Below are 15,583 nucleotides of genomic sequence, written 5' to 3'. Positions count from 1 at the left end.
TGAGTGACACAGAAGGAAAGCTTACAAACATACTTGTCAAACTATATTTTAAAACAGACTAAAAGGTTCACAAACAACAGATTAAAAAAAAAAGTCCCACATAGTTTTGTGGAACATGACTGATGTAGATGTAGATTGCTATTTCATATGCAAATACAAAGCATAGTTTTACCCTCTGTAGGAAGGTGGGGTTTGTTTGTTTGTTTGTTTTGGGGGGGGAGGGTTACCTTTATCTGTTGCCTTCTGAGCATTGCAAGTTCCCTCATGTCTCGAAATGGCTGTAGCAAGTACTGGTACAGTTCTGTGGTAGCTTCAGCAAGACTACTATAGGCTTCATCTTCCATTTGATACAGTTCCAGGAGCTCTACCATGCTTTCTGTATTCTTGTGTTTTTCCAGCAGCTGTGTGAAGAGAAAAAATGTGGATTTTAAAGTGTGTTCCAACCCTCCTACCAACAAGAATGACTGTCACTTCAAGATAGTGGCTGTGTTTGTGCTCCTCCCTCAAAAAAATCCAGAACAAGACCCACATCTTTTAGGAACTGAGCCAGCTATTTCTATGCAGCCCTCTGATAAACTCAACACAGCGTTCAAGGAACTCCCCATTGCTCACAGCTCTGCAGGCACTTCCTGCAACTCAGTGGCAGAGGAGACAAATACGAATAGGAAGAGGTTGTTTCTGTGCAGAAATCCGATTTAGTTTCCACCTATTATGTCATTTACATTTTTATATATTACCATTTTTTAAGGAACAAAAGTCAGCCTTAAGTCAAGATTTTATTTTCTGGTTCTTTTATATAAATATCCACAAATACAAAAAAGTGCCACTGAAAACTCAAGAAAACTGATTTCTTGTAAAGGGTTTACAACCTAAGTCTCTGACTTTTAAAGCTGCTACACAGGCAGATTTCCCTGGGCTCAGAAAGCCCTGATGAAATCAGTTAGGCTCCACAAATTCAGACATCTGCCTGTGTAAAGAAACCTGCAGAATAATTTCTGTTCAGTCTTCCTTCTTATTCATACGCTTCAGCAAAATGGTTTTTCCTCTTTAACTGAGATACCAATGAAGCATGCAGAATCTACATATGTTTTTCATTAGAATATAAGGAAAAAAAACAGTGGAAGTTCTGAAAGCTTTGTACAAATACTAAATGTAGGGCCTAAGTCAAGCTTAAAAGAGCACAAAACCTCTTCTGGAGACTAAAGAGACAATCCTTTTGCACAAATCTGTTAAATCTTTTTAAAGTGGATGTCTGCTTCAAGTCCATTTTGCACCTCTTCCTTGGCAAATCTGACCATGCAACTGTAACTGCCCTGTGTATAAAGCAACTCAGTCATTAAGCAAAGGCTAAACATTTAAAAAACAAACAAACAAACAAAAAACTTACTTGATATATTTCCACATATCAACAAAAAAGGATTATCTCGAATTAATAAACTTTTTCAGACCATTTTTAGCCACAAAAAAACCCCCAAATACTTGTTATGTTACTGCCACAAAAACGTATGTACAGTTGCACTACCAATTTTCTCCAAATCATGCACATTAAATTATTTCAGATCTCAAGCCACATTATCCTATTAGCTGAATGTTTAAATGAAGCTCCCAGGCTCCATAAGTACACCAAGCATAACAGTATTCAGGTTCACGTGCTGGGCATCATTTCAGTACCTAAGCAGTATCCTAATCTAACTGCATAGATACTTCAGACAGCTCAGTCCATAAAGATGAACTACCTCCTCTGGACTTTTTCTTATTCTTTGCTCATCTCCTTGTATTGACTGACAATAGTAACAACACTCTTTTACCGCTAACATTCTTAACTAAAGCTTGATGTTTCCTAACCTCTTAAAAAGCAGAGGTATCAAATCTTCTAGCCTGCACTGCTGCCTGTGGGCCTTGAGCCAGGCCCATACACACCATTAGCCCTGTGTGTGCTGAATGTAGTGCATGGAATCAGTCTGACCCTGCATACTGGATAGCACACTGGTCTGGATTGGACCATAAATCAGCCAGACTATGCTCGCCACAGTGCTCCAGGCATGCAGCCATAATTATCAGCTACAACAACCAAAAGAAGCCAATAGCCGATAACGTCATTTCTCCTTTTATCAGTGCCAATCTGATAATCAACTGATATATTGGTGCACCCCTAATAAAGCACTACAGTAAAAAAAAGTCTTGCTACTGTTCTTGCAAGGGTCAGGGCCTTATCTTGTGTGACAGAGTAAGTCCTCCTGAAAACACAGTGTCCAGGAACTATGACAACCCAGGAGACTGTGTCACATCAGGAAGATGCATGTTTTATTTGGGAAGGTTTTGTGTATAAGAAAATATGGTACTACTTTTCTATGAGTCATTTTTAAAGCATATTTAAGGACTATATCTTAAGGAAGTTTTGGCGGACAAGTAGTACAAGAAGGACAGACTTACTGTAATCTAACATCCTTTAAATAGGCGATAGGCAACCCCCAGCACCAGGTGCCAGAGCATGGCACGTGAAGGCATTTTGCTTGGCATGAGCACCTTGGGACAGAAGGCAGGGAAGGAGTCTTGGCCGCACTGCCACAACAAGGACTGGGCCCCTCACAGCTCCCCCACCATCTTATATAAGTTGAGGCTGCAGGTATTTTTGGCACTCTGCCCAAAAAAACTGCTTGCTTTAAATGGTCACCTGTTTGGATGCTGAAAGAGTAGGCACATTTATAAATACTTGGGTGCAAAACCAAAGCTAAAAAACTTGTTACTGTGTAACTCCAGAAATGGGGACAGAAAAAAAAAAAAATCAACTGAAACACAGGTAAAATAATACATTATCTTGAAATATTGTTGTTTTGTTTGTTGGGGGAGGGGTTTGAGAGAGAGAGAGAGAGAGAGAGAGAGGTGTTGTCCACACCTAGTTCTTTTTGGCCTACAACATCCAATGAGGCTGTACTGATGCTCTGTATTCTGCTATCAAAATCAAGGGCAGAGGTCGGCAACATTTTTGGCTGGAGCACCAAAAACACCCCAACCTTGACCCACGCCTTGACTTGGCATACCAGAGGCAGATAGCAGAGGAGTCACAAGGGGCTTGATCCTCGCTGCAGGTGGTGGGTACATCTGTGACTCTGAACAGACAGCGGTGGAAGGGCTGGTGTTATGCTGCCCTGGCCCCTTCCCAACCAGTCACCTGGAGGACCATGCGCACTCGCCACAATCATGGAGCCAATGCCAAGGCTCCAGATCCTGGTCCTGCTGTTTGCAGCTTCCTGGTTGCCTACCACAGCTGGTCTGGGCTCTGGGCAGCTGCAGCCCTGGCTCCAGCTCCATGGGAGCAGCAGCTGTACATGCACCTCCAGGTAGACGACAGGAGAGGGGTCAGGGTTGCATTGCCCTGGCCCATTCCCAACTGTTTGCCCCAAGATCTGCATACAGCCACCACCACAAAACCAGTGCTGGAGCTCTGGACCCCAGTGCAGTTGTCTGCAGCCTGCCTGCCACAGAGCCTGGGCTGCTTGCTGCAAGCAACTCAGGCTCTGTGGCAGCTGCTCAGAGCCTGGGTCAGCACAGGAATCACTTAGGCCGCAATATGCTGAACTGCCTTTTTTTTCCCCCCAGTGGATGCTGTCCAGTCAGCACTCAGGCTGTCAAGTATGAAGATGCTAGGTCTGGGTGCAGTAACACTGTGTCAGGTAGATCAAGTAAAGTGATTTGTGGGTGCGTTGTAAGGGTCACCGAATCCAGAGAGCAGACTGGCTTGACTCAATCCAGTACTACTGTAATTATCATACTGCATCTTTGCAGAGCCCTCAGTAGTGAGCTTACATGCCAGACAATATGTCAGTGAGCTCAGAACTCACTGCACATGCAGAGCTCCAGCAGAAGCCACCCTGGCCTGCTGACAGGGACATGGTATCCCAGTGACAACCTTTTCACATAGGTTTTGCATGCCATGTCCAAACCATGGGCCATAGTTTGAATATCACTGCCATAGTAAAATTGTTTTGTCTGTCCAGAACTCCTGACAAACTATTTGATTGAAATTGCCTGCTGCATTTATCTGTCAGTGTATTCTAAAGGCTAAGAAGCTGTTGCACAACTTTTAGCAATCTGATTATCTACCTGTAGACTTTTAGGTCATGATTAAGCCAAGGAGGATGATCTTGGTGCCCATTTTGCCAATATACTGTCCAGCTATGGTGCTGTCTGTCAACCCTTCCATTGTTGATCCCTGCAACAGTAGTAACATGACTCAGAGCTAAAGAACATTTTATTTGCAGAAAAGCACCTTGAAAGGACTGCAGACTGACTGAAAGCAATCCAGATGAGCCCCATATCCGTAAGGAGAAGCATTTGTCAGTCCTGGAGAATGTTTACATCGGTTTAAGGGTAGAGGTCTTGTGGGGCTGTATCATGTGGTGTCACCTACATAGGTAACACTGATTCCAACCACCCTTATAGAGCTGAAGTCTGGCAAGCTATGTTCTAAGGCAGTGGTTGTTAACCAGGGGTATGCATACCCCTCTGGGTAAAGAGTCGTAGGGGGTATGCGGAACTCCACATGCATGTGCATAGCTACAGCAGAGCATGTGGGCAGCCAGGACGCAGGCCGGCCACATGGAGAGCAGTCAGGTCCAGTGGGTAAGTTTGTTGTGGGGGGAGGGAGTGGGGCAGGGGCAGGAGCCAAATCTTGAACATCCATTGATGGAATTATGGAGACTTGTGTTACTACCCCAATCTTAAAAAAATGGATAAGCTTTTAAAATGTCAAATTGATTATCAAAGAGGCCATTCTTAACTGACTGGCCGATGGCAACATCTTGAGGGATAGCCAGAATGGGTTTGTGGCGGGTAGGTCTTGCTCGACCAATCTTATTTCCTATTACTACCAGGTGACCCATCATCTGGACAAGGGAAAGGAGACTGATGTCATATATGTTGACTTCAAAAAAGCCTTCAATCTGGTATCCCATGATCACCTCCTGGCAAAACTGGCCAACTGCAGCCTTGGGTTCACCATGATCCACTGGCTGGGGAATTGGCTCCATGTTCGGACCCAGAGGGTGGTGGCTCATGGAAGTCAATCATCGTGGTGCCCTGTGACCACTGGGGTCCCTCAAGGCTCTGTCCTTGGACCTATATTGTTCAACATCTTCATTAATGATGTGGACACTGGAGTCAGAAGCGGACTGGCCAAGTTTGCTGATGACACCAAACTCTGGGATAAAGCATTCACACCTGAGGACGGAAGGATGATCCAGGCTGACTATGACAGGCTCAGGAAATGGGCTGACGAGAAACTGATGGTGTTTAACACTGAAAAATGCAAGGTTCTCCACCTTGGGAAGAAAAACCTGCAGCATCCTTATAGGCTCGGTAGTGCTACGTTGGCTAGCACTATGGATGAAAGGGACTTGGGGATCATGATTGACCACAAGATGAACATGAGCCTTCAATGTGATGCTGTGGCTAGTAAAGTGAGCAAAACGTTGGTTTGCATCCATAGATGCTTCTCAAGCAAATCCCAGGATGTCATTCTCCCGTTGTACTTGGCCTTGGTGAGGCCGCAGCTGGAGTATATCGTATATCTTGACTTCAAAGTCAGGCCCATTCAGTTTTGGGCTCCACAATTCAAAAAGGATGTGGCGAAGCTTGAGAGAGTCCAGAGAAGACCTATGCACATGATCAGAGGTCAGGAAAACAGACCTTATGACGACAGGCTGAGAGCTATGGGACTCTTCAGCCTGGAAAAGTGTAGGCTCAGGGGCGATCTGATGGCCACCTATAAGTTTATCAGGGGTGTTCACCAGGATCTGGGGGAACGTTTGTTCACCAGAGTGCCCCAAGGGATGACAAGGTCAAATGGTTATAAACTCCTGCAAGACCGTTTCAGGCTGGGCACAAGGAAGAATTTCTTTACTGTCCGAGCCCCCAAGGTCTGGAATAGACTGCCATCGGAGGTGGTTCAAGCACTTACTATGAACGCCTTCAAGAGAAATTTGGATGTTTATCTTGCTGGGATCCTATGACCCCAGCTGACTTCCTGCCCCTGGGGCAGGGGGCTAGACTCAATGATCTTCTGAGGTCCCTTCCAGCCCTGATATCTATGAAATCTATAAAATGTCCAGAATGACCTCCCAACACTCGTTTTCGTTGGGATGTCCCTGAACTCTTAAGACTATCTCCTCTACTGCTCCTAGTTTATGGAAGTGAGTCCTATGGAAAAGGAACTTGAAAATTAACCTGGAACTGTACAGAATACCCCAAGTTTACAATCTCAGCAGTTTGAGATTAATCAATTCCAGACTTCCCAAAAATAGGTAAGTGATTGCCAAAAGTGGGGGGGGGGGGGGGAAGGAGGTTGACAAAAGATTGCAAAAAGAAAAAGATCCTTGTGTGTTTCTGGAAGGCTCTTGACAACGGAACCAAATCTGTCACTTGGCGGGAGCCTCAGACTGGTGTATCCGAAAGTTCTCTATAAACCTCCGTTTTTCGCTTGGTAGCTCAATGGCCCTCTAGGCTTGCTAATGTCCGCTTAAATACCACTGAAGAAATATAAAAGTGTGTGCACCATCACCCTTGAGCCTGAAAAAGAGAGGTCCAGATAATGAAAGAACTGAAGGTGATTTTGAACAGAATAGAAAGCCTCATCCTAGAATTAAAAGATGCACTACCTTCAAGTAAGGCCTCAATTGTTATTTGGACCTCTCCAGGGTTCCCCAATGCCTGGAGCCAAGAAACCCTCCTTACTGCTCAAATGGAGTTGACGTATACTGTGTTAACAAAAGCAATCAACTTCCCCTCCACCATGATGGTCTTCAGTTTCTCCAGACAGTTTTTGAAAAGTGTATCTACAAACTGACCCAAGCTATTGCACTTTAAGTAATCATAATCAGAGAAGAGGACACTTGAATATTAGCCTCCTGTAACTGTATGTTATAACTGAAGAGCTCTAATTTCTTTGCATTTTCCTTTCTCAATGTCAACTTGGAAAATCCCTGCTGTTCTGCCTGAGGAGCAAGAAGCAACCCTATACTGGGTGGTAATAAGAATATTCATACTGCTGGAAGGGACCTGCTACTCCTTGTCAGCTCATCTTGATATGGCCAAAATATACACTGGTGCATGTCACAGCTCTTTTACTCCAATAGTCCTTTAACTCACCAGCATCACAAGCTGTCAGGTATTGAAGGGTGTAAAAGGTTCAGGAGCTGACAGTTTCTCCTGCACCACTTCCAATTACCTAGGCTCTCTGCCATCTACTTGAGGTTCTAAATTACCTTACAATCCTCGTCTAAGCCAGACATGGAACAGTATATTCATTCAGCTGGGAAGGAGGAATCATGTTAGGAATCAACTGTCCTCCTTACAGGTGATGCTTTTTAGTATATAGTTTAGATTAGTATATACAATCCCCACCAAGTCAGCTAGTACAAACTCTTTGGGGAAGAAGATCTAACTCTAAGGACAGTAAATGAAACTTTCTGTAGTAAGGCCACACACCCCAAAATATGTAGTAGTTCTATAGTTGGTAGGGATGTTACTACTGAGGTGGGTATACATGACATGGAGCCCATGGAGCCATTTCTTCTGCTCCCTGGGGTTCATGGTGGACCTGGGAACTTGGGGGCAAGGTGGATACCACTGAGCAAACATTAAAAACCTAACTAAAAAGATTCAGGAGTTCGGTGAACAACTGTTCACTAGGGCACCCCCAGGGAAGAGCAGGACCAATGGGTACAAACTCCTGGAAGGCCACTTCAGGCTTAATACCAGGAAAAACTCCTTCACAGTCAGGGTGTTCAGACTGTGGAATAAACTCCCTCCAGAGGTGGTGCAGTCACCTACCCTGGAGGCTTTCAAGAGGAGAATAGACAGTCACCTTGCTGGGGTCACCTAAACCCAGTTGTCTTCCTGCCTAGAGCAGGGGGGCTGGACCCAATGATCTGTAAGGTCCCTTCCAGCCCCTAACAATCCATGAATAATTAGCATAGCACCCAAAAAGAAAAGCAGGCACTATACAGGGTCCATCTCCCCATCACAGACAAGAAATGTCTAGGATACACTTCAGCCTTTATCCCCAAACAGTGCAAGACAAGTACAGCCCCAGTAAACACTACCGGCCAGAAAGAAATTTACTCTCATTGACATTAGGAGCAAAATTCAGGTGGACAGTCATTTAATATATATTATGTCTCATATGCAGCTTTGCCGATTAATATTTGAATCCCTTCACTTAATACTATGATACGGCAAATCAGCCCCTCTAAATTCCTAAAGGAAGTAGCCTACTATAGATTTTAACTGTACATGCTGAAAATGTTATGTAGGCAGTATCAAGAGGAAACACATTAACATTTATTCAGTACCTTTCAATAAGAAATAAGCCTTGGCAGAGTTGGGTGACTGCCAAAATAAACTTGGTCCATGAAAAACTGTTTTGGTTTAGGAGTGTTAGTATAAAATACACCACAAAAATGTTCAAATATATCAAATCACACCTGCAATTAATTCTCAACAAACACTCAGTGTTACTGTACTTGTCCATTCACTCTCATGGCCTGATAAGACTTGGAACTTGGGGGTTTTTTTTATATAAAATCATTTAAAAGAAGTGGGTGGGGAGGGAAAGAGTAATCCCAGTGTATATCCTGTCCAGACCCGACTGCTGTTATACCCACTGACCGCTGCATTTGTTTCAATTTTATTTTACAGATCTTACACTGTTCATAACTAAATGAATCCATTGGGGACTGGACCCATTGATCTCACGAGGTCCCTTCCAGCCCTAAACTTCTGTGAATATATTTTGAGCAACTGAGATAGACTAGCAGGAAAAAAAAATTCTATGACTGACCAACACATACCAATAAGACAATATTATTTTTTTAATTAAAGAACAGAAATAATTAAATGCTCTGCCCTTGCTGCTTTGAAGGCATGGCATTAAAGTACAGCATGCAGTCGGACATGGAGCTGGGAGGGTAGCGCAGCTGGGCACAGAGCAGCAGCAGCACCAGGTGGTGTATGGTGGCAGCTGGGCAGCGCCTGTGCAGCGCCCCCCACGCTGTGTCCAGCCAGCCAGAGCCTGTGTGGCCCTCAGAGGAGTGCTGCTGCCCTCGCCCCCTGGCCCTGCTCCTGGGAGGTGGCAGCGCAGGGTGGTGGGTGGCGGTGCTCCGTCCCTGCCCACCTGCACATACTCCCTAGAGTCTTCCCAAGTACCTCCAGGGTATGCATACCCCCCGATTAACAACCCCTGTGTTGAGGCCATCTCTCTTGCAATTTCACGTGCACTTGCAGAAGCAGATGCAGGATTTTACAAATCGGTGTGCGGAAGTAACAACTGGTGCTGTAGTAGTGGCTGCATCCCACCCTCAACCTTCTCCCCCTTGCCCCTATGGAAAGCATAGACCATGCTGGAGGGGGAGGGATTAAGTACCAAAGAATGTAATAATCACGCCCCTCCCCCCAGTGTGCTCAGAGCACATTTTTTAAGAGTAACATGATCTCATGAGCCACTGCAAGGTCCTCAGAAGCTTCATGATCCTATTTGCTATTTGGCCATTTTGAATTTACCTCTCAAAAAGGAAGATTCCTGGTGACTTTGTAACTGGACAAGATTATTTTAATTATTTTATCTATCATTGCTTTCAGATAGTCTGAATCCACTACTCTGGCTAAAGCAACTCCTTGAAGCTGCTTTTTTCCCCCCACTAAACAGTGTCTACGAGTTCTCTCCTTTTGATGCCATATCTTTTTGCTGATATATTCAGAACAGTGAGTAAGGAACTCCAGGAAATCATTTCTAAAGCACAAGTATACAATACTGTTAAACTACAATGTTCTTAGCACTTAAAATTAGGCTGCAAGTGTAAACTATAGGTTTAAACATTAGGATATGCTTAAAGTAGTAATTCCTTCACCCCCAGAACCAAGTAACTCTAAAATATACGCACATTCCATTCGTACAGCACAACAGCCACCAGTTACATGAAATCAACATTAAAGTTTCATAGGTGTTAGGGGCTGGAAGAGACCTTACAGATCATCAGGTCCAGCCCCCCCTGCACTCGGGCAGGAAAGACTGCTGGGGTCAGATGAGCCCAGGAAGGTGGGCATCAAGATGTTTTCTGACAATCGTCAAGGTGACTGTACCACCTCTGGGGGGAGTCTGTTCCAAACCCTGAGCACTTGACTTGTAACGTTTTTCCTTATGTCCAGTCTGAAGCTATCTTCAATTAGTTTGTGCCCATTGTTTCTCATCTTCCCCTGGGATGCCTTGGTGAACAGATGCTCCCCCAGGCCCTGACGTACACCCCTAATATATTTATAGGCTGCCACCGAGTCCCCGCTGAATCTTTTCTTCTCCAGGCTGAACAGTCCCAAGTCTTTCAGCCTCTCCTTGTATGACCTGCTCTCTAGACCTCTAATCATGTATGTAGTGGCCCTCCTTTAGACTCTCTCGAGCTTCTCCATGTCCTTCCTGAAGTGCGGCACCAGAACTGGACTCAATACTCCAGCTGTGGTCTCACCAAGGCCGAGTACAGCAGGAGGAGGACATCCTTAGCCTTGCTCGAGATGCCTTGGTAGATGCATGCCAGTGTTTGATTTGCTCTGCCAGCTATGGCATTGCATTGGTGGCTCATATTCATTTTGTGGTCTATCACGACACCCAGGTCTCTTTCAGTTATGGTGCTGGCAAGCGTAGCGCTGCCGAGCCTGTACGCGTGTTGCAGATTACTTCTCCCCAGATGGAGCACTTTACATTTCTCTGTATTAAACGTCATCAGGTTGAGATACGCCCACCTTGCGAGCCTGCCCAGGTCATCCTGTATTGCCAGTCTGTCCTCCAGCATCACACGCTCCCACATAGTTTGGTGACATCCACAAACTTTGATACTTTGCTTTTAATACCCAAATCCAAATCATTGATGAATATGTTGAAAAGCACTGATCCAAGTACTGAATCCTGAGAGACACCACTGGTCACCTTCCGCCAGGCTGACTCAGTTCTGTCTATCAATATTCTCTGGGTCCTAACCAGGAGCCAGTTACCTAGCCACCAGACCGTAAAGTAGTCAAGGCCGCATTTTTCCAATTTTACTATGAGGACATCGTGGGAGACTAGGTCAAAGGCCTTTTTGAAGTTCAAATATATGACATCAACCTTATTTCCCCTATTGAGGTGGTGAGTTACCCGACTGTGAGAAAACTACTTTTGCTTTTCAGATGTACTGTCCCCTACTTCAATCAGGAACTAATGCATTGAAAAGATCAAATAGTGGCAGTACCATATTCATCTAAGTTTGTCCACAGTGAACCGCTTTGACTGTTGGAAAGAGACCTTGCTGACAAGAACTACTTGATACATTACAAACATAACATTTAAAAGAAGGTCTCCACTCCCAAAAACCTACAAACTAGGACAAGAAAAAAAAACATATGGATTCAGACACAGAAAAGATAATACTGCTCCACAATAGGATTGGAAACAGCACTTTGGCAGCCTGCCCAGCTAGACTGTTGCAACACACTGTAAAGCAGGGGCAGGCAATTATTTCAGTTGGAGAGCCACAAGTTTTGGTTAGCTGTTGAGAGCCACAAAGGTAGCCCTGACCCCTGGCTGCCATCTTGAGACCAAAAGTCCCACCCCCTAACCCCTGACCTTTGCCACCAGAAGTCCCTCCACTTGATACCTATGCTATGAGACTTACAAGGGCTACTGGTGAACTTCAAGACACATTAAAATGTAGGCTTTAACCTATAGACCTTAAATGACCAGTATATCTGGGATCACTTTTCTTTCCCACAACTGAGATTATGGGATGCATACCCTGATCAGTATCTGCCCAAGTCCAATGTCCTTCCCCCTGGCTTTTGAAGAAGAGATGGGGTTGAGTTGTAAGTGAATGTATGGTAGGGGCAAATATTTTATTTTGAGCTGCTGCTGCTCAAAAGAAGAGCAAATTAAATAACCCTGTTAATTATCTAATGTTTTATCAAGTCTGCATATGGATGCTTAAAGTTATTTTAAATTTTTAAAACACACTGGGAAATAGCAAACAGTTTTTCAAACAAGTACTTTCATGTGATCTTCCATACTACTGCTTACACCTGGGGTGAACTTTCAAAAGTGCCTCCTTAATATTAAAAAAGCCAACATACCCATTCCCTCCCTAAAACTCTCCTTCACTGCCATGTCTATGAAACTTGACAAGAGATAGAATGCTAGCCTACTAAGACCAACACTTTCCATACTACCAGTGTGGTCTCCCTGCTCCCTCTCACCTGTTGTCTTCTCTTAGATTTATTTATGGTTTTTGGAGAAAGGATAATCTTTTTACACTGTGTGTATATGTAGTGCCTAACCTAATGTGACTTGTCTGATAAGATTGTAAATTATAACAAATTCTTCACTTCGGTTTTCTTGTGCAGGGACCGGGACTCCCCCACCGTGATTCAAGACGGACTCGAGGGGAACGCCCCAAGACCTAAGGTCCTAATGCCCCAAGACCTAAAGACCTAAGGTTGAGGAGGACCGGGTTAGAGTGCTTCTGGAGGGGCTGGACGTGTTCAAGTCAGCAGGTCCAGATGCTCTCCACCCCAGGGTGTTGAGGGAGCTATCAGGGGTTATTGCAGGGCCCTTGGCACGGCTTTACGAGTGCTTGTGGTGCTCGGGCCAGGTGCCAGATGATTGGAAGATAGCCAGTGTGGTCCCCATCTTTAAGAAAGGGAGGAGGGAGGACCCGGGCAACTATAGGCCTGTCAGTCTTACCTCAATCCTGGGGAAACTCTTTGAGAAGATCATCAAGGAGCACATCTGTGATGGGCCGGCATCAGGGGTGATGCTGAGGGGCAACCAGCACGGTTTCATTAGGGACAGGTCATGTCAGACTAACCTGATTGCCTTTTACGATCAGGTCACAAAAGCACTGGATGCAGGTGTCGCCCTGGATGTAGTCTTTCTGGACTTCAGCAAGGCCTTTGACACTCTCTCTCACCCCATCCTCATTAAAAAACTAGGCGACTGTGGCATCGATGCCTACATGGTCAGATGGATTGCTAATTGGCTGAAGGGTCGTACTCAGAGGGTGGTGGTGGACGGGTCATATTTGACCTGGGGGGAAGTGGGCAGCGGAGTCCCCTAGGGCTCGGTCCTTGGGCCCGCGTTGTTCAACTTCTTCATCAGCGATTTGGACAATGGGGTGAAAAGCAACCTGTTCAAATTCGCTGGTGATACCAAAAACTGGGGTGAGATGGGCACACTAGTAGGGAGGGAAAGACTGCAGAAAGACCTGGACAGGTTGCAGGGGTGGGCTAACAAAAACAAGACGCGTTTCAATATGGACAAGTGCAGGGTGCTACAGTTGGGCAGTAGTAACCGGCAACACACTTATAAGATGGGAAACTCCCTTCTTGAGAGCACGGAGGCAGAAAGGGATCTTGGAGTCATTACTGACTCCAAGATGAACATGGGCCGACAGTGCAAGGTCACAGTCGGCAGGGCTAACCGGATCCTATTGTGCATCCACAGGTGCATCACAAGTAGGTGATCCTCCCCCTCTACGCGACACTGGTCAGGCCACAGCTGGAATACTGTGTCCAGTTCTGGACACCCCACTTCAAGAGGGATGTGAACAACACAGAGGGTCCAGAAGAGGGCCACCCGCATGATCCAGGGACAGCAGGGCAGACCCTATGATGAGAGGCTACGGGACCTGAACCTGTTCAGCCTTCACAAGAGAAGGCTGAGGGGGGACCTTGTGACTGTCTATAAACTCACTAGGGGGGGACCAGAAGGGTTTGAGGGAGACCTTGTTTCCCCTAGCGCCCCCCAGGATAACAAGAAATAACAGCCACAAGTTGTTGGAGAGTAGGTTCAGATTAAACATCCGTAGGAACTACTTCACAGTTAGGGCAGCTAGGATCTGGAACCAACTTCCAAGGGAAGTGGTGCTGGCTCCTACTCTGGGGGTCTTTAAGAAGCGGCTCGATGCCTACATGGCTGGGGTCACTTGAGCCCAGTTTCTCTCCTGCCCAGGCAGGGGGTCGGACTTGAAGATCTACAAGGTCCCTTCCAACCCTACTTCTATGATTCTATGATAACCATAATATATACAGCCATAATGACATGTCAGAATTTACAGGTAGTACAAAACAAGTCAGCAAATTAAAACCGTGCATCTCAGCTTTATTCCCTGGAACATGTGCATGCGAGAACACAGTAAAATTTTTTTTTTAATATAGTAGCTGTCTGATTTGCATAGCTCACTTTCTCATGATGCAGTTGTGCCACCTGTTCTTGAATTATGCTATCATACCAAATGATTGCCAATAAAAACCTGCCAAGTAGGTTAGGTTCATCACTCAGAATGCTGAAGCCACAAGCACATGCAAACCCCGCTAAACAAAGACTAATTATATGGACCTGTCATATTTTTTCTATAAACGGCAATAGAATGATGAAGTAACGTATTTATCTCTACTGGGTTATAACAACATAACGGAACCTAACAAGTTCACAGTATTTCAGAGGAAATAAAGAATATCCATAAATCTTTATTCTTCACTGCAGAAAGAGACGCAACAACTCCAGAATAAAATCATAAATAAATCAGTAATCAGTTGGAATCAAGTAAATTTGCACTAAAAACCACACTTCACTCCAACAGTTTGGCAAAGAACGATATTTTACCCAGGCCCTAATAAGTTCAGGGGACCTTACCCCATAAAAGCCAGGTCTAAAGTCCTAGAAGACTGGGGATGTACATCAGGATGCATAGGGGAGAGGAGGAAGTCACAATACTAGGGTATCTATACTGTGTCAAAACTGGCTGAACAGTTCTCTGAATGGGATATATCCCAAGTTGTTCAACAGAAGGAAAACTATTCTAAAGAGTTAAAATGAACAACGGTCAAAACTGTATTGTGGTTACACACAAATATAAAAGAACTGGTGTGCTCAGGTGACTGGACTTTGCTCTCAAAGCCTTTTTATTAAGAAGGCTTGTTTTGTCTAATGTAGTTTGTAGGCCAGGCCCAACAAGCATTATCAAGGGAGTAAGCGCTCCTTAAGGAAATGCTACAGAAGAAGATAGAAGGGTTACAGAGGTGTAGGTTGTAGCCGTGTTGGTCTAAGGACATAGGCAGACAAGATTCTTTGGGTGAATTTGATATCTTTTATTAGACCAACCCAAATAGTTGGAGAATAGTTATTAAGCAAGCTTTCGAGTTCAAAAACCCTTCATCAGGCTAAGGACGTTTCAGCAGTTCGTGTGTACTCTTCCTGGATGGAATGAAAAGTAAAGAAGCCAGGGTTACAGATGCACTTATGTCTTTTATAGTTAGCTCACAGGAGTCACAATGCTTACCCCTGAATTGTAACTGACCTCTGAGGCCAAGTATGCAAAACTACTCTTCGGACTTCACTTAAAAGTGTTTCATATAACTAAACTCAGACACAGTCTAAGGAGGACTCTATGGTGAGTGTGGTAAATACAAACTCAAGACAGCTAAATGTTCTGCTCACAGCCACAGACGAAAAAATGACGTGGTTGATGAAACATCTTTAAAATGGGGATACCAAATGCAGCATGCTGCA

At 44.8% G+C, this 15,583-nt stretch overlaps 1 protein-coding gene across 1 annotated transcript in view; it reads right to left on the bottom strand.

Moving 5' to 3' along the window:
* Positions 1-15,583, bottom strand: part of JMY (junction mediating and regulatory protein, p53 cofactor) — a 109,428-nt gene that overhangs the window by 75,058 nt on the left and 18,787 nt on the right. The window contains exon 2 of the mRNA XM_006263718.4: positions 228-401. Within this exon, the coding sequence (XP_006263780.3) occupies positions 228-401 (174 nt within the window). The remainder of the gene's footprint in view (positions 1-227; positions 402-15,583) is intronic.

The sequence above is a fragment of the Alligator mississippiensis genome, chromosome 3 (assembly GCF_030867095.1).
Source record: "Alligator mississippiensis isolate rAllMis1 chromosome 3, rAllMis1, whole genome shotgun sequence".
NCBI classification, from domain to species: Eukaryota; Metazoa; Chordata; order Crocodylia; family Alligatoridae; genus Alligator; species Alligator mississippiensis.
Note: the sequence above shows the minus strand (reverse complement) of the source record. Positions and strands in the feature narration are given on the sequence as shown.